This window comes from Haemaphysalis longicornis, unplaced genomic scaffold (assembly GCF_048455015.1).
Source record: "Haemaphysalis longicornis isolate Haplotype H1 unplaced genomic scaffold, Haemaphysalis longicornis Haplotype H1 scaffold_9, whole genome shotgun sequence".
Lineage (NCBI taxonomy): Eukaryota > Metazoa > Arthropoda > Arachnida > Ixodida > Ixodidae > Haemaphysalis > Haemaphysalis longicornis.
The window spans coordinates 155520036-155539742 of NW_027526460.1; the positions used below are offsets into that span (position 1 = coordinate 155520036).

At 46.0% G+C, this 19707-nt stretch overlaps 1 protein-coding gene across 2 annotated transcripts in view; it reads left to right on the plus strand.

The window, feature by feature from the left end:
• LOC144153821 (sodium-coupled monocarboxylate transporter 2-like) overlaps positions 1 to 19707 on the plus strand; it is a 59900-nt gene that overhangs the window by 6253 nt on the left and 33940 nt on the right. The window contains exons 3-6 of one of the 2 annotated variants that reach the window (XM_077685551.1): positions 3635 to 3700; positions 8244 to 8295; positions 9841 to 9908; positions 15380 to 15537. In XM_077685551.1, the coding sequence (XP_077541677.1) occupies positions 3635 to 3700; positions 8244 to 8295; positions 9841 to 9908; positions 15380 to 15537 (344 nt within the window). The remainder of the gene's footprint in view (positions 1 to 3634; positions 3701 to 8243; positions 8296 to 9840; positions 9909 to 15379; positions 15538 to 19707) is intronic. The other variant, XM_077685552.1, reaches the window with a different exon arrangement.

Genomic DNA, 19707 nt, shown 5'->3' on the forward strand with positions numbered 1-19707 from the left:
GAAGGCATGGCTTGTTCAACAATTCTCAAGTTTTCGCCAGGCGGCTGAATCGCAGCACAGACAGACAGAAAGACGCACTAGTTGCCAGTTCTTTCGTACCCTAAGAAAAATGTCGTCTTAAAAAGTGGCGCGAGTGTATACTCGAGCACTATTTTTACACCGTGGATCATACCAAACATTTTATTCTTCGGCTGGTCCTCCTACGTCCGCGGCGTGCGCCACCCCTTTTCTGACACCCATTCGCGGAACACCAAAATTCGTTCGTGCTTCAGCATATGAGCGACGACATCCCACTGAGTTCGCTGGAGTACAAATAACACATAAAAAGTAATTTTGATGTTTGAACCGCAGCAGGCTCGGTGGATGCAGGCCCACAGTTTCTACCGAGCAGTTCTGAGTAAAACGTTGCGGCTGTACGCATATATTTTCCGGCCAGGTGCGTTTAAGAAATTTGCTGTGAGTTTTAGTAATTTGGAGGCCGGATTTCCGCTGCCACCACAAAGGTAGTTCGTGCAGAGGCCGAGTGGCAATGTGACCCAGAAAAACAGCTGTCGCTTCTGGTATGCTAACATACTTTTTTGAACTGAATTACTTGGTTCGAGGGTTCGAATCTGAAGTCCGGCAACTTGAATTTCGGGATGCACGTTGTCACGAAGAGAGCCTAGGTCAAACATACACCCAAGAGAAATTCCCGTACCGTTTGTCGCGGAATTCCAGTTGCAAGAGCCACTAATGGTCCAATGCGGAAAAACGACTCCTGTCGCCGTCGGTGTTCACGTTGGCGTCTGAAGCAGAAAACTTGCACCTCAAACACGTGCATTTCGACCGTTCGAGATGATGCAAGAAATCGGTATAACGCAGCGGACAGAGCGAACTTCCACCATCGCCGTCAACGCTCCCAATGCACGGTGGCGCGCAAAACCTGTGGCGCAACGCGTTATATAAATAGGTCAACTAAATTCGAAACCGCAAGATTGAGTATAATCTGGAAGACAGCCGTGTAAAGTGGCAAGAGGACCAACCCGTTAAAGAAACCCAGGCGGAATCAAAGCGTATCAGGCGTTCGATGCGACAACAACGCATTTGCCTTCAGAACACTCAAGGAGTGCTTAGGTGTCCTGCTGCCTATAAAACCCCGCGTTGATTTCTTTTATGCGTGATGAGTGAAGGCGGGTTTCTGTCAGGTGGCCTTCAAGTCTGTGGCGAGGCCCCCAATAATTACACATGATACTTTTATTACCCACCTACAATTACGCATGTTGATTCTGTATTCCACATATTAATGACGGCCATTGTTTTGAGGTGGCTTGTCCTGACAACGTCGTGCTCAACATGTGCTTTCGTCCATTCGCTAGTATATTGTTCATTACGCTGCAATTTAATTAAGCCTCAGTGTTTAATTTTATTGTTTTAAAGACGATAGTCTTTGTTAGGGTACTTCAACGCAGAAGTTTTGGTATGTCTGTATGTGTGTCTGTCTGTGACTCGATTCAGCCACCCTGCCAAGGTGAAACAGAAACTGCGGAATAGTCTTATATGCCCCCAAGCAAATCTACACGTCTAAGGCAACTGTCAATGTTCATACTTGTCAACATTGTTAAACAAAAACACCAGATTAAACAAATAAAAGGAAGAAAATCAATACATAAGTGATGTTTGCAGTGTTCATTTAATAAAAAAATTCATGAATGCTTGCTTTTTGCGATAGCAAATGAAATACTACAGAAACTGCAGAAACACGTGGCCTGCTGTTGCCCGCGCCACTATAGCTCCTAACGGCATTTAGAAATCAAACGCCAACAGCAATGAAAGGTTCCCACGTTCCGCTTGCAACAGTCGTGGAGTAGAACAGCGTGGTTCTATAAACGTTGTAGTTGGGTGCCTCAATTCATACCCGAGTGGGAGCAGAAGAACGCGGTAAATTTAAATTGACTTGAGGAAACATATAGCTAGTTATCTAGGGAGGAATGACACGAGAGAAGAACAGCATGAGAGGTGAGCGGGAAAAAGAAGGCAGGCGTTTACGTGGCAGTGGCGCCAGTTGACTATCGTCTTTCGTCGACATTGGCAACGGAAGCAGCAGATACTCGGTCATTTTTATTTTTGGTGATAACATCACAATTGTGCTTGCTTTTAGTGCCGGTGTCTCCATCACGTATTGCTCCAGCCCTCACAGAGCGGGTTTATAAACCACCATGTTTACTTTTTTCTTCAAGAAGAAGACATGTTTTTAACAGCGAAGCTCTTAAACAAACGACGTGTGTGGTATCCGTAGTTAAAAATACTAGTAAAATGTCGAGCATACCCGCAAGCGTGCCTCGAACACATGTTCGTCAAGCCAAGCATCCCCACATAAGGAGATTGGCCAAAATTGACCTAAAAAAAACTCCAGCATTCGCCGTATGGACGGAACACTTTCTCGGAACGAGAAAAGCATGTCGTACCGTACGTTCCTCGTTCGCTCTGCCTCGTGTCGTCGTGAGTAGGCGTTCTGTACCGTAGAAGACTTGAATGTCGAAGCTGCTGTGGATAATCTTTGGCTTCACTTGGCCCGGCCGCACATAGTTCGCACGGCAAAGGAAGGGGCCGCGCTTCGAGAGGCTTGGCTTGCAAAGCATCCGCTGGAGAGGATTACTCGCGCTTGCAAAGTGGCGTACGAAAACGTCGACCGAAGCGACCGAAGCTCACTGGTATTACTCGACATGAACTCATTCAAATGCCATGCCGCCGTCATCCACCGCGACACCAGGGGCGGTATTCTCGAGTTTTGTCCCTTTTGCGTCCCTTTCAAAAGTGCCTCTTTTGTCGAGCCCTGATTGGCTAAAAGCAAACAACCGGAAGTGACGTAACGCAAGCGCGGCCAACCTACTGCCAACGCCCCCTGCTTAACCGGAAGTACGTCACGATGAAAGGGACTCAAAAGGGACGTTTTCAAAAGGGACAGTTACGAGAATACCGCCCCAGAGCGATGCCATAACTCAACGTCCTGTCGGTCGATGATCACCTACAACAGCTTCGCCATTCAATTCTTGCGCGTGAGTGCAAGCTTCCCTGAATTTGTTTCGTTTCAATTGAATCGGAGGTCTGATGTAGACCAGGGGCGGTATTCTCGTAACTGTCCCTTTTGAAAACGTCTCTTTTGCGTCCCTTTCATCGTGACGTACTTCCGGTTAAGCAATGGGCGTTGGCAGTAGGTTTGCTGCGCTTCCGCTACGTCACTTCCGGTTGTTTGCTTTTAGCCAATCAGGGCTCGCCGAAAGGGACACTTTCGAAAGGGACGCAAAAGGGACAAAACTCGAGAATACAGCCCCAGTTAAGATAACTTCGTTATAGCTTGTTAGACACGTTTGTAGCTGAGGTACTGGAAGAAAATTATGACTAAACCACAACGTTCTGAAATCTTCGTGCTACGTTGAACAAACATTTTTGGTGAAAAAGCAACAAGGCGTGTCTTCTCACGACTACTCAAGTATTGGAGAGGTGTTTAAACGTATGACAAAATTAGGACGACGAGTTTAACGATGGGTAATTTTACTAAAAATTCCGCACTTCTTGCCCTTTGCTGTCTTTTACGTGAGCGTCATCTTACCAATTCTTTTTCTCTCTCCCCTCCGTATTTTCGTTTCATAAAAAGTACCTTCGCCTCCGCTTCAACACTGCTATTTCCTTAACGGCTTGCGCAATCTACATCTTTCTGACAGTAAGTAAACAAATAATATTCATCTCTTTGCGTTATATATCTATATATATATATATATATAAGAAAAGACAACTTATGCATATATATTTCTTGTATTAATAAACCTGCGGGGCTCCAATCTGTTGGGCTCACTACTCAGCAGATGTTAGGGAATGTATCTCACTCACTCTGCTTGCCGCATAGGTAATCTACTTTTCTGCGCTCCAAATAACCCATCCTAGAAAAGCAGACACGTCTGTCTAAAACCAAATCTCCCAGTGGGTACCACAATGATTCTCTACGGTTTACATTAGCCGAACTGCTCTTAGGCAGCCTCAAGAAGTTCACACCTTTAAGATTGTGCGTTTTCACTGGGGTGACTCTTGTTTTCGTGGTGAGAGGTGTAGTCGTTGCTTCACTTCTAGTTTCCACTCGCACGTAGACTGCAGATCCGCAAGCTGAGGAGCATGCGGCAGAGAACACGTGGAATGCTGAGTTGCTCGATTCATTGAATAGCAGGACAGCACGCGGACTTATTTTTTTGCTGCTCTCAGTAGTGTGAAGTGACCTCACTTTGAGCCACATGGGACCTCATGCGTTAGAAGGGCGTAAGTCACAGCAGTTATCATGATCAACCTCCCGCGATTGGTGCCGGGACATGCGCGGGAAATCTGAAGCTGGGGCGCGGCCCTGCTACCAATCACCATCATCATCAGTTTCAGGTAGTGCCATCTATGAGCGAGTGGGAGAGGCGCAACGACCGGAGGGGCCACTTTAGGCTGAATTGCCGCCATCTGTCTAGGTGCTTTCAATATGAAGTTTTAAATTAGTACCGTTTAACTAATTTATTTCCCGTACACGTGACCGATAACATAGATGGTCTGCTCAGCGCAAGCAGAGGCTCTGAAAAGGAAATCTCCCCGCTGAGCCGGGATCGAGCGAGGGACTCTCGGCTGACGAGACCCACTCCTCCACGCGGGCATTCTATTTCCACTTCTCGTACCACTTATACCATTCGTTTTTATAAATGTTTCGACAAACTTTCTCTCCTAGTCCAACTTCGTCGACCAAGCCATCTGAAAAAGTATCTTGGCTTTCACGGTGTACAGAGATATCAGGCCATACGGATGAAATATTTGGGTGGTGAGTTTCAGCATATTGCTCCTCGTGCTAATAATGGAGGCTACGAGTTTCATGATTTCAGTCGTGTCGAACACATAGGTACCCTTTTTGGGGGCTATACTGCGCCAAAATCATTTTTCATTCCAGTGATCGTGAACAGAACGTCATCATTACCAGGGTCGTCTCCTTCAGCAGCGGTCTTTAGCTGCGGATCATTAGTTGTCCATTTTGTATATGCCTGCTTCGGTAATGACTTTCGCAGCATTATCACATAAGAACAAGGCATTCTCAGTAGTACAGCCGGCGCCTGTCTCAAAGTTATCGAAGGAACGGTGATTTTTCATGTCCTTTGGAAGGTTATCATGTGGGCCTGTCGATGTGCATGCTGGTCGAATCCTTAAACCAGGATCGCGAGAGGCAGTATCGTTATTCGTAGCTCATGTGTACTACATGCTGTCGCGAAGATGGTGTCGCCAGTTAGTGTTACCTCCCCAGATAATTCTGCCACAGCGGACTCGTGGTCGGAAAGAGCCATCAGGGATAGGCTACGCGAAAAGAATGGGCGGAACAGCGATCAACTAGCTGATGAGCCCGCATCTTGTATCTCACCAGGACCTTTGGGAGGCTGGCTCTTCCGGCCCACCATTTAAAACAAATATTTGGAGCTCTGTGCTCACTATTGGGATGATATAGGAAGCGGCGCCTTCTATGTCATGGTGTTCACCTGGTTTTTGTGGGCTTAACAGTGGCTTTAAATGGATTGCCAACTATCTCGTGCTCATACGTTGTAAGATAGGAAGAGGAGTGTCGTTATCAGACAAGGAACAAACTGCGTCGGCTATAGCCCGATCATATTGCCTTGTGCCACCTATCGATATGTTTTCCAGCAGCTACATGACACATCGCAGCTCGTAAGCGACATGCGAAGTGAGAAGCGAGAGGCATCCAAGAGGTTCCAATTGTGAATGCACAGTAGAATAGATCCTCCGAAAGCACGCACAGGGAGTTCTTGTACCGTTGCAAAAGCCCGGTATATTCATGCGGTAACAATATGTGATAGCCAACAGGCTACGCAGAAGTACGCCGCGCGGAACGATCGCATGCTGCCGCACAATACCAACACACCAACGCCTTTGTGGTATTAGAAGTACAAGAAGTCAGACAAAATATTGCACATGACACTGGGGAATTCTCGGTAGGTACCCGTTGCGTGATAATATGCCAGCTTTTATGCGGGTGAACATCAAAACCCTATGAATTGAAATTGCTGTAAAATAGCAATTTGACAGAAATTACTTTTATTGATTAGCTCGTACACCGCTACACACAACATTTGGGTAGTGATTTTTTAACTCTAGGACGTCACGCGGACACTCTTACTTTTGTCATAACAGGAGAAGTCTTCAAAATGCGGCGAATTCTTGCTGATAACCCTTCAATAAGGTTCCAATTGTGCCACTGCACTGCTCGTAACCAATGTGACAAAGTTTTACAAACGTTTTATCCAGACTTAAACAATAAAGAAACAGAACAAGGGAACAATTTCCACTAGAAAGTCTGAATTCAATAGTCACTTGTTGAAAACAAAATCTTTCATTAAAAAACATGTAATACAACCCTGATGCGAAAATTACATAAGGAAAACTAAGAGATATCAATGCAGATTGTTATCGGCAGAATGCAACTGTGAAACAAGCATGCGGCATATTCGCGCCAACTACAGGTATGCAGCAAAAACCATTCTGCAGCGTATATCCAGAAATAGATGTGCTGTTAGTGTTAGGAGAATCCTCACACTACAATGTTAGAGCACCGAAACATGCCAAAGTAAGAATCCCAGTTAGCTTCTCGTTGCTCGTGTTGTTCCCCTCGCTCGTTGAGTAGCAGCTGACTCCTCCCTACATGGGGATCGAAGACGAACAGTTTCCCCATTCGAGCACTGAGCGTTGCTCACTTTTAAGAAAATTTTATATTTCCCCTTGAAAGGGCCCGTGCCTTAATGCAAACAGGAATGTTAGGGTTCTTCTCTTAAGAAGAGCAAGGTAAGATGTCCTGTATAAATCGACATTCATTCCTTAAAATTAGACATCTCGTACGAATTTCGAATAATGGTATCACACTTGCATTAATTAGCTCATTTTCTGGAGAAAGCACCGACCCTAGGCCTCGGAAACCGAGTCCCGTCCGCAAAAGTTTTATTTACCGCGTTAATCCTTCCAAACCTCCGCCGAAACCTGTCATTTTAAACGTTAGCCAAAGCGGCCAGGAACAAGTTATTTTAAACAGGAATAAGATCCTCACGCATTCGAAAATATCGGCCCATGGTTTTTTAATGTATTTTTGTTCTGTTTTTTTTTGTGTGGTTGCACTTTGTATTTTTATTTCACATTGGGGGCGGTGCTTTGGGATGCACTGCTTGTGTAAAGAGACTTTTTTACCGTTCTTCTAGAAGAGACATTTTTTGCATGCGATGGCGTGTTGGGGCGCACAGCTGTGCAAAACCAGCAGCTGCACGCCAAAGGGAATTTCCTCTCATGAGCTCGCAGTAGTGTAGGGGGCGAGGAGTGACTACAGTACAGAGATTACACAACTACTTTTTTCATCGCCTACGTTTGCAGGGGTGAATTCCCTCGACGGAGATGCTAAAATTGTGACTCCGCCACTGGCACCAGCACCATGTCGTCATAAATTCTTGAATGCTACGGATACATTGGCGTTGCCAGGTCAGCCTTTTCTAGAAAATGCGTAGGAAGAAATTTATTGCGTGTTTCAGCTCCGCGACACTTCGAATGTTACCAATCACAGAATAAATAGTTCTTCGCAACATAAGCCTTTTCAGGAAAGATAATCAATCGTCAACGCTACCAATCGCCGTCAGATTGTTCGCTGCGACGTCCGCCTTTTCAGAAAAGGTACGCCATCACCTTCACACTCCGCGAAATTTCCGCAATTACAATTATCTATACATGGTTCTTGAGCCACCATTATACCGCTTATTGCACAACTGAATACCAGCCATCCTCGCTGCATTTTGCTCCCTGCCGCTGCGTTTACGTTTGCGGTATTCAGCTCCGTTAGCCCATGCTCTTTCACTAGTCTGGGGAAGAACATTGCACCTGGTGCGAAACTATGTGTAGTACGTGTTGTTTCTTCACTTTTTATTGCTGCTGGAGGTGTCAGCACCTGACTTGCTGGCTTGCTCCGCCTCCGCAAAAAGTGGGTCGTCAAGTAGCGTTGATTTGTTGTTAGCTTTCCTTCTTGCTAGTCAGGTTTCAGCTCATGCCTCACTGCTTTGCTTTTCTACCCGAATGAGGGCGCTTGGAAATTTAAGGTGCTCAAATTAAACAAAGTGCCTGGAAAGATGGCCACTTGCAGCTCGGCTCTAAATGAATACCGATAGTTTTCTGATGCGTCCTGACATATATTTTCTTTTTTTTCCCAGCAAAGCATTGGTGCCATCTCCATTTTTGCTGCGTCGCTTACTCTTGTTACTGGTAAGTTTGTAAAAATTCTCCTGACATATAGTAACTGCTTTCGAAAGAACAAAAAGCAACCTAATTCGCTGATGAAAGCTGCGATTTTCAAGGGCAAATCTACAGCTTTTAAGCTGCAATTTGCCATTTAGCAGGCTAGGCTACTAAACTCAGGCACCGAAACCCCGCCATATTTACATAAAATAGCAGCGACAGTGTAACACCGATGGCTTCACCCAGGCATTTTATGTCAACAGCTTTTCTCACCCTATCGTTACTGTGGAAAGACTGTATTCTTAAATAGGTTGCATTTTGTCGACGGCTTATTCTTTTGGGCGTTAAACTGAAGGGTGCGTCCCACGATTACCCCTCCTCACATCACACTATTACCAGAGGACACCCGCATGTGGCGCATCATCCAAGCGCATACCTTCACTCACCGCACAGTCCTATACCACCGCCCCCCTGCCGTTTCCGTCACAACCTCACCAACTGCCCGCACTGCACTACACTCGACACGCACTTTCTTTCTCTCTGCCAATGCCACGAGTATCTCTACTAACCCCACCCCGCCCCCGAGGCCTGGGAGCCGGCCATATGCGGAGCTGCGAGGTTTCGGTTCAGATACTAGTCATCTCCGGAAGCCTCCAGCTCGCAGCGGCCTTAGGGGTAGCCGCCACCACCCTATAGGGGGGAGCCTTTTGAATAAATGTTATTTCGTTCTCTCTCGCTCTCTGTCTATCACGCCCTCTCCCATGGTTTGCATTAGAGCTTTCCCTCTCCCGCGAGAACTTTATAAGGAATGCGTATTGTCCAGCAGTTTTCTATTACCAATGCCATAAACCAGAACCGACTATTATGAATCCTTTATAGATTTTACATTCCCCGGCAAGCTATAAAGATGGCATGCTTTTGAGCAAGCATGCGAGTAAGTGTTTAAAATCGTGCGGCTATGCGTGCGAATACAACGACAAGCCGCACTAACAACTGTACTCCGGCGAAGAATAGAAAATCATACTTTGTGCGCATTCGTAAAATTAAAGAGCGAGCAATATTACCTGAACCGACTCTAAAGTGCACGCGATCTCGTGAATCACAATAAGCCTCACTTGTTCTTATCTGCCGCGGCTTGCACAATATCAAGGATGCCGTGGTGGCCCCGTGGTAGAATAAACCCCTTATAATGCATTTTACAGCACATGGGTAATTATATGTAATTTGAAAAATGGTGTGTCTTTCTTGTTATGTCTGGTTAGTAAACGGGTGCTGTTTAAGCGGTCGTCTCAAACATGCAGCGCTTGCCTCTTATAACGCGATCCATTGTCTGTCTCCCAGGTGTCAATCAGCGACACCTCTATTTGTTCCTCCGACATAGGGCATGCATTGAACAACTCTAGATGGCGGAAATTAACGCTTAAAAATAAAAGGATAAAACCTAGGATGCCTCGTTTACGTTAAAGAATGATGAGTGCAAGCATGTGACGACATTTCAGAGCGTGCACTATTTTCGCTGCTCCGGTACCAAAACTTGTATGCCAATTCTGTTCTGTTTAAACCCCTCTACAGTGTTTAACGCTCCTCTTTTCTGGAGCAATGTCTTCATCGGGTTATGCGGAACCTTCTACACTGCATTGGTGAGTATTAACGCCGGCGATGTTCAACAGTAAAGAAAAGCTGTAAGCAAGGAGTCATTTACTGTGTCATTTAAAATCACAGTATATTTCCCTAAAATATATTTCGATCATAGTTGATTACATACAGCGCTTAGCTTGTGCCATTTTCTCTCTTGTTTCAGAATTACATTATTGTTTTAGAACATTTTAACGTAATGAAACAAAGCAACGCTTTGCATGTGGTTTCTGATTGCAAGTTTTGGGTTGGGGAACGAATGCCACAGTATAGTGTACGCTGTAATTTTTCCAGCTGTTGTTGTTGAAGACAGCTCAGAGTCCACCCCTGCATACACCCCACCGATGAAAGTGGTAGACCGCCTGTCACTTTGAAGAGACGATACTGATGTGGTGGCTATAGATTATGTTCGCATAAAACACCAGCGGGCGATTTCTTCTGCTACATTAAAAACCCCCATGACAGTGCCCACTGTGGCTGCGCATAGAGTCCGCATTACTAAAAAACTAATTTTCGACTCAGGCATCCGCGATGTTATTACTCGATCCTCGGACGTCGCGTCAACAGATGAGTATAATCGCAGCGACATTGAGTGGTGATGCTCCTCTCGAGCTTAAGAACTTTGCATCATCACCGGAGAACGAAGCCGCCGTTGCGAGAGAGAGCGGCACGACACAGCGCAGTTTCCTGCGAATATTGATATCGACACAAGTGCGCTCGCGTGTTTCCTGCGACTGAGTAGTTAAGCACACAGAAGCCGAATAAAGCGCTGGACACATGTACGATTGGTACACGCGATTTGCGTGCTACTGATCGTCACCACTGATTGTTAGGACCGGTTTAGGCGGCTCAGTCGCATGCGAACCGCATGCGAATCGCTGGCGCCGGTTGTACATGCGTCTATAGCTTAATGCTCCAGAAGAAATTGTGACCCTTCAAGCACTCCCCCTTTGGAATGCAACGGTAGCGTTGCAGAGAGTACATTGTTAGCTCGGAGAATAGCGACATCTATCGGCGAGCGGCCGAGCCTACTACGTCGCCTTAGCAACAGGGAAGCGCCACCAAGGGCATGGCAGAGCACACACAAGGTTGCCGGCATGTGCGCCACGTCAGTGAATACAACCTATAGACGGTATTCGTTGAAAAGTTTAGCGGTCAATTTCTTCGCTTGGCAACACTGGAAACGGCCACAGACATGGCCGATGCGCCTCGGACACGGCGCAGCCTGGGACACTGCGGCCGCACGCCGAAGAAAAAAAAAAGACACCGGCGTGCGTCATCTGCTCCGTTCCAATACGATTATAAACTGTGGCGCCAACAGAGATGTTATTAATCGTACTCACAGTGAACTCGGCGCAATACTTTGTGTTCGGCGAAGAGTTCGTAACGTGCGCACAACGTCGCCTAGCAACAGACGCTTGGCCACAGATATGACGGCGCACACGTGGTTGCCTGCATGCATTCGACGCAGTGGAATACCGAGGATAGCGACACGTGTCCAGTGGCACGCACGAATCCTCTCATTGTCATCATAATCCCTCTTCCTGTGTGACGTTTCCTTCCTCCTTTGGTTACTGTAACTAAAAGGCTTGGTCATCGCCCTTCTGAGCCTTAACATGCGCTATTAGCGTAGAATACTGTTTTGGACAGACCGACTTGCTTCTTGTGCCATTACCACGCTCAAAGTACTCATATAGGTACTGAGCAAATGTCTCTGACACACGTTTCTGACACGAGGGCCACAACCAATTGTCTTGGTTTTCCTTTAGTTTCCTACAACTCCCCAGCTGTGAATGTCCGAGGTCTCCGCGCCCGTTTTTCCGTTCAGGGGACCCTGTCCTCATTTCCGTCCAACAAAAAACTACCCAATTTTGTTTGACTTGTCATTTAAGGTATATATGGAAGCTTCCGAAAGACATTTCTCTTCATAACAATCGTTTTTTTCGGGGCTGCTTTTTTATCCTTTGAGCACTGAGTCATTTTGAGTCCCGTCCCACGGCCAGTTTATGTACCATCCATCGGTCAGCCTAGACCCCCAATTTTGCAACATTGTTAAGTAATGCTTCGCCAAGGTGGCATTCGCGCGGAAGTCATACGAATACGTAACAGCACTGCCGCATTGCCCCATTTTATTTCTTTCTAACGTAAGGCTGAACGTAGGATGCCAGGTGAATGCATAAGACCTATTGCTTGCATCGTCCAACTGAATGCCTTTTATGCCTTCAGCACGATGCATCCCGCGGGTATCCGTCTTCTTCCCGTCTGCTGCGCAATAATGTCGCCCCGAGTACTGGTCTGATGAACAGTCACACAGTTGTTACAAGATGACCTCATGATTATGTTTGGTTGTTCAGGGATGTACATAGGTGCGACGGTTAATGTTCGGAGCCCGGCTCGATTCTCACAACGACATTCTCGATTGCGTCTGGTCATAGGCCGCTCACAGACATGTCAATGTGCGGGACTCTCCGCGAAAGTTGTAATCCGAACACTTTTGCATCGTCCAAAGCCATAAACCTACCTTCCGTTCGGTTTTCTAGCTTCCGGATAAGCCAATGTTAGCGTTGGTGATACTCTGGAGCAAGTTCAACCCCGTTGAACAAATTGTTTGATAGCTGCTACACAGGCACTTTCGTTTTTTTTTTTTTTTTTTGACGAGGGAGACGTGTTCTCAAAAGAAGGTTCGCTGTTTCGAAGGAGGCTCCGAGAAACAAAGGTTCCGAATTCTCGGGAACGTAGGGCTTCATTTATATTATGACATGAGAGAGCGTAAGGAATGGTGAAAACAATAAGAAAAAATAACTCAAAGAACCTCGGCGCATTCATATCGCCTTTGGCCACTCCGGCAGCCCTACACTTCTGGATTGGAGTGCTTTGAGATTAAAGACGCTGATTTATCGTTCACGTTTGCGCGGGGGTAGTGAAGTCTAAATTCTGCCTGCAGCTAGTTTCACCAAAACTGGACCTTAGAGACGTTCTTTGATTTATTGTAGGGAACAAGAGATAAGTCCAAACACGAATGGTTGAGTTCACTTATTTTTAATTGCGTCTTGCAGTGTAAGCACGAGTTTGTAGTCATTTCATAAGGAGGGCTGGGCCGCGGGAGAGGCTTTCAGGAAGCTGGGAAAGGTTTGATTACGGGCCGGGCAGGAGATCGGCTGAGCTCTTGCTCGGTCTTGCGTTGACGGTGTCGCTGATCCCTTGATACGACGTAAATCCATGGCATGTCATCTTCCTTCGGTGGGTAGTCTGGCTTGTCATCTTCACTTTGTTCGTGTTGTATCTCGCTATCTCTTTCGGTTCGACATTTGTTTCTTAGAACAGCCCGGCGCATCCTCCGTCATCGTCGGACACGTCTGGCATTGCCACCATACTGCCACTAAGCCCACAACACCGGCGGTATGCATAGCACACTTACCCGAAGACACCCGTCGTAAATTGTTGAAAAATATACCCACATGTTCTAGAAAAGTACGCTTTCGTGCACAAAGATGAGCGGAACGCGGTGGTGACAGAGATAAATCTATCTGCGATTGATTCTTGGAGACGGTCTGTGCAGAAGTGCCTTTACAATGAATATCTTCAATGGTGATTAAGAGGCAACGGGGTTCACCGTCGTCGAGTTCTCACCATAAACAGCTTAACTTACGACAGAGTATGGCGACAGTTCTTTTTTGACGATTGCTCACCACCTCCAATCTTTGGTCATTAAGTTACGTCATCTGTGTCACACCCCTCGCCGTCTCCTGCAGTGGTGGACTCATCGCAGTTAGATAACAAACCGTGTAGGACTGCCCTCGATGTCAGCCGTGTCTGCTGGAAGTCTGGAGGTTCTTCGCATACATAGGTACCAGTTCAGCACTCCAAACGGCCATACCGAGATCCTCGGAGGCAGCATCGCTTGCTCTTCGGTGTCCTCTGGTAGCGTTTCATTCCCAATGGGTCATAAAGCGACCCATACGATGGAAATCGGTGATTTTGTCGAAGTAGTCATGGGCTTGTTGAAGCATAACCAAAAGTGATAAAGCCGAGCATAACAGCAGCTATCCATCGCTGCTTTACATCGTTTATCAAGTCATTTTATCTACTTTGCGCGGATTGAAGTCAGCAATCTAGTGAGCCGGCTGTACAATCCACGTTATTTCAGCTTGTAATACCGTCACTAGGCGTGGTTGAAGCGAGTCACGAGGTTGGAAAGCAGATTCACATCAACGGCGATATTTCGACCCTGGAGCTCGTAGTCGCCAAAATGAATGCGTGCAACTCTTATTCGGTCTTGAGAGATTGATTGAACAGTGAAACACCTTCGTCTCCATTCGCTGCGCCTCCCTATTATACCCATCTACGTGCATGAAAAAAGCGTATGCAATGTGATTACGCAATAAGTTTTGTTCCGAACGACCATGACTTTGCGAAATGCTTTGCCCATTGGCAAAGAAAACCCAACAATTACTAGAATTGATCTGCGTTCAAACTCCCCAGCGCATGATATTTACGTTTGCGTTAACCAACCTTGTAGTCCAAATTCCTCCGTAACCTGGAAAGTGCCGTGAATAACCAGGTACACAACATCCTTTAGCGGTTGAGCTTTCGTCGTTCTGTCGAACGTTTGTTTCGAGCTTTTTAACGCTCCTCTATAATTCTAAGCAGTGTGTATATTTGAACCCCAATCGCAGAGCTCTTCTAATCTGGTAACAAGGTTTCTGCTGTGCTGAATTCTCGGCAGCCAATACATGACGAAAAGTTCTGTTTGCAGGCGAGCCTGTGATCTTCAATCTATCAGTACTTGATTAAAAACAAAGCACTAAAATATTGGATATCACCTACATCGGTCTTGGCAATTTCCAACCGACAATTCCTTTCAATCCTGAGTATGAGGAAATGTTCAGCACAAGTAAATATTGATAACCTGACCTAGCACATTTTATAATTGAACAAAGGTACCAACCTCATTCGAAAGCGAAGATAAACTAATGAATTGACTTTTCCGTCCTTAAATTGTGTGTACATTTATTTACCCTCAATGCACCAATATAAATCTTTTTGTTTGCAGCTTCGTGCCTTCAGCAATACGTACATAATCAACAATTGCTATGAAAAGGAATTTTGCCTGACATAACGCATACAATTTCCTCAGACACGTCAACGTCTTCTCTGCCTTCACGTCGGTCCTACACATTGGCAAGACGGGTCACGTGTCCAAGAACGAGAGTATTCCCTTTTGGAGTTTATGAAACTAAGCGCAGGGCGATACCAACGCACGCAACAAAGTTCATTTCCCTTGGCCTACAGGATGTATTTGAGTGAAATAACATTGTTGTTTCCTGCATTTGAAGACCTTGTAAGAAGGTTTGTTTGGAAGCCTGACGTTACGTTATTCCGCACTAAAAAATTCAAGTATCCTGAAAGTTGTTAAATTTAAAAAGTTCTAGTATGAATATCGTTAATGGAGCGGATTCTTTTTTTTTTCTTTCAGGGAGGGCTTCGGGGTGTTGTATGGATGGACTGCGTGCAGCTTTTGGCTATTTTAGTCGCCCCAAGTGCACTAGTTATGAAGGTTACGATGGACGCTTTATCTGAGAACTCAAGCATCCAGCCCTTAACTGATTTCAACGTCAAGCAATACGTTGGAGAGTAAGTACTTAGATTTGTATCTCATTCCTTGCCACTGTATGAGCACGATCATAAAAAAATTTTATTTTGCGTTAGGTTCTATTAATTTCGATTTAATTTTAAGAAACGCTAAAGTACTAGCCATAGAAGACAGCCTAGCCCTATAGAACAACCTTTCTTGCGAGTTTCCGTAACATATAAACTATCCCGTGAGGCCAGCGAGCTACTACACACGCTAGAATGACAAACCTTTTATTTCTACCCATTGTTTTGCTTTTTCTTGCATTGCCATTTTCACAAACAATTGTTTACCTCTTCATTAGAGCGCCTTCAGGTATGACCAAAGTTTAAAACCAAGAATACTTCAACAGTGATAAACAGAGGGCCGTTTAGCACAAACGCAATATTGTCCTGATGTCTCTTTAGAGTTTAAACCTAGTCCATGCATTAAGATGGATGTCTTTGTATTCAAGATTCGAAAAGCGCTCGAATTGCATCCATTTCGTCACTTTCCTCTCCAATGTCCCTTTCGCGAACATCGTTCTATACGTTAAGGTGCTTTTTCCCAGGTATTTGGCCAAAAGCAAATTAAGCATGATGCAAACAGACACAGTCTCTCTGCAGAAACTTTAAAGTCCTAATTACTGCATAGTTAAAAACTAGCTGATGAGGCAAGGTTGATTGCTTCACAATATATCCTGATAGAGCATGCACCTCAACCATCTAGTCATGTACCACTGTACTTCCGTTACCGTAAATGATTCTTTATACCACTTTCAGCTGCCTATAAAATATACCCGCTTTGTAAAAGCCAGAAATTTATGAAGTATAATGCAGAGCTGGCTGTCCAGCAGTACATTAACCCTCCACTCGATGTTTATGAAAACTTTTAGGGCTAGCCCATAAAACAAGTCATATCTCGCATCTTCGAACCTAGACAAACCACGGGAACATTGTTAATGTAACAGAGATAATAATAAAAGAACATGAGTTCCCCATCACCTAGGAGCATAAGCCCACGTCGACCCTGTACTCGTATGCAAATTAAGAACGGCGATAGCTCATATGTAGTATCACTCCGCTGAAGCGAACAACCCGGATGTCAACGCGCACGCGGGTTTTGAAAGGATATCGTGTATTACATCGTTTGCTTACTCTCATCTAGTTTGTCTGTCGTCACTGCAGCAATTTAAAAGCAGATGAAGTGTGACGAATGACGGAAACGACTCATTTCATGATCAAAATTATATCGGTAACGCACCCTTCGCGCCTCGTGGAACAACAGGCGCCTTTCGTGGTAGGCGCAGGGGCAGCTTTCGTTGTTGTTGCACACGACTATACGCCATCGCAGTACGGGCAATTGTTGATTTTCGCCAGCCCGCAAACCCTGTTACTGAGCCTTCGCCTCTTTCTTCTGAAATGTCGCTCCTACCGTCAAAGCCTGTAAGGAGACACGTGGGCACCCGTGTTTGACACTGGAGTCCCTCCAAAGCAGTTGAGCTTTTGGACACCCTCGGGCTGCGTTACGCTTGAGGCATTATTTCAGATCGGATCCCATTAAGGCACATAAGCAAGCCTCGCCCTTCACGAGCTATATATCGCCAATCTGTTCAAGCAACGTCAAATAAGATGCAAAACCTATGAAGACCTGGTACAGGTTCCATTTTTGTCGGCACACAGTCGCTGATTGCCAAACTTTCTCGCGGTGCAGGGCTGGCAGAAGAAGAAAGCGAGAGAGATAATAAAGAGAATAAACAAGTTGATTTCGAAGGTCAATGGTGAGAATTTGTCTTTCAACACCCGTCCAGCTCTCACAGGTTCAACAACTTTTAACACGAGCAGGACGTAAATGCGTAAATATCTGTGATGGCAGGCGCAGTTCATTATCGCAAAAAATATAAAACAATAAATTGGTGTAAGCGAATAAAACTATCGAAGTGGGGGGTGTGGGCAAGAGGATGATGGTAACGGAGAGCCGATACATAACCTGCGTCTAGATGCTGTGCATGTTACTGATGGAGAGAGATACAGATAATAAACTTTATTGTTTGCAAAAGGGTTGCCTTGGAGCAATTTTAGCTCAGTGGGAGTGGTTCCTTATTCACAGGTACCCGTATGCTTCCTGAGCTTCCTGGCCCCTGTGGATCAGCCAAAGTTAGTCTTCCAGGGCGGGGCTGGTCAGCACGATCTCCCATCGCCCATCCTCTATGCTGGCGGAGTCAACAAGAATTCAGGAGACTTGAGTTTTGTGCATTCTCCGGTGGTGTGTTTTAGGGTGTCTGGTTTCGAGCATTACCCCCGTCCCTCTCCGTAAACGACGCCAGCCTGCCACAGAGAAAAGCCGCAGCTTGATCCTAAACTGCACCGTCATGCGCCCGCGCGGGGTCACCGAAACGCGTTCTCGTCGAAAGTTGATACGAAATAACGAGGAGAAGGGGTGTCATCGGACAAACACACGAACACGTACGCACACGCACGCACACGAACACACACGCACGCACAGAAGCACACACACGCACGCACACAAGCACACGCACGCACGTACACAAACACGGACGCACGCACACAAGCACGAACACGCACGCAACGCACACGATCTCACACACGCAGGCACACAAACGCACATGCACGCACACACGCACGAACCCACACGAACACGCGCGCGCACGCACACACATACGAACTCGCATGAGCGCCAACAGGAAGAAAGACGCTCGCGGACGCACACACGTGACCCCGCACGCACGCACTCATTGACTCACTCACCCGCTCACTCAAAAGTTACGCCATGCGATTGCCGAGAAAGCGTACTATTCGTCACACCACAGAGTGGTCACAGTATCTCTCTGCTAGTCTGTACACCATTGGCATGCGCACGACGATCTACATACGGGGACAAAATATGAGGAACACTAGACTACGGTGCCCTTTTCAGCGAATTAGAGCCGTAAGCATGACGGGGAATACAGTGTTCGGGCTTACCACAACGCGAAATACGAAAATAAAGTAGCAGAAGAAATTGCGCCTTCATAATTAGCTGGTTGGCGACCGTGAACGGACAAAATGAAAAAAGCAAACTGCCGGATTCCAGGTCCTAATTTCAAGTTGGTCAGGCAAGTTCACAAGCGTAATGGTAAATGACCGTCGATAACAACATAGCAGCGCGAACAGTGCGTATTTTACCTTTCCCGATCGTAAGATATGAAATATAGATTTCACAAACTGCACGAAACAGTAACGATTCGAACTTCCCGATGCGGTAAGGCGAATGGGAAGTCAGACATAACGCACGAATGTTGTCAATCTGCACAAACAGATACGAAACCTTATAATGTGGAATAAACAGGGTTTCATTCACTCATTAAAATTTCAGCGGGAGACAGGGAACAAAACGAAGGGATGCAGTCGGCGAGTCATGATGACAAATACCATATGAAGTCTTGGTGAAAGCGAGCTATTTGGTTTGCTGCATGGTGCGAAAGGTACGCACATCGACGCATATTAATCCATGCAACATTCACGCAACATAACAAAACTAAAAGGTTTTGTGAATTTTGCAATAAAACAGCAGCGGTGAAGTTTTTCGGTGAGTCCACCGGGGTCAGCAGCCAATCACTTGCCTCAGGGCAAGTACCGTAGCTGCCGTTGAAGGATGTGTGGCGCCAGGTCCGCATGAAAGGGAAGTATCATAACAGATTACGTTTAATACGCCAAGGCCTCGAAAATGGACTACTTCTTCCACAACACGCAACCCGCCTATCCGAACGCAACCCGCCTCTCCGGAAATTGCGAAACTTTTTCAAACGAGTACGGGCACTCACAATATGTGTTTCAGAACAGCCTATATAGTGACAGATGTAGCAAAACGGACAATTATGCACACCAAGTACTACGGCACTGTACCAAGATGCTTTTCAAAGCATCCATCGCAGCGCACAACGGTTGTAAAGTGCATTTGCTTTGTTGCGACAACGTAACCGACACAAATTCTATTACGAAGGCTGCGAGCCAGAAACATCATTCGGTGATACTGCGCGCAACATCCCCTCAATGAGTCATGACAGTGAATATTATCAGTGCATTATGGCGTCAGACGCCCACCCATATCGTATTCCTAAATCAACACGCCAGAGGAGAGTTGATTCCACGGTGCCCAACAACGAGGGATGTAGCAGAATATTCGTAAAGCTA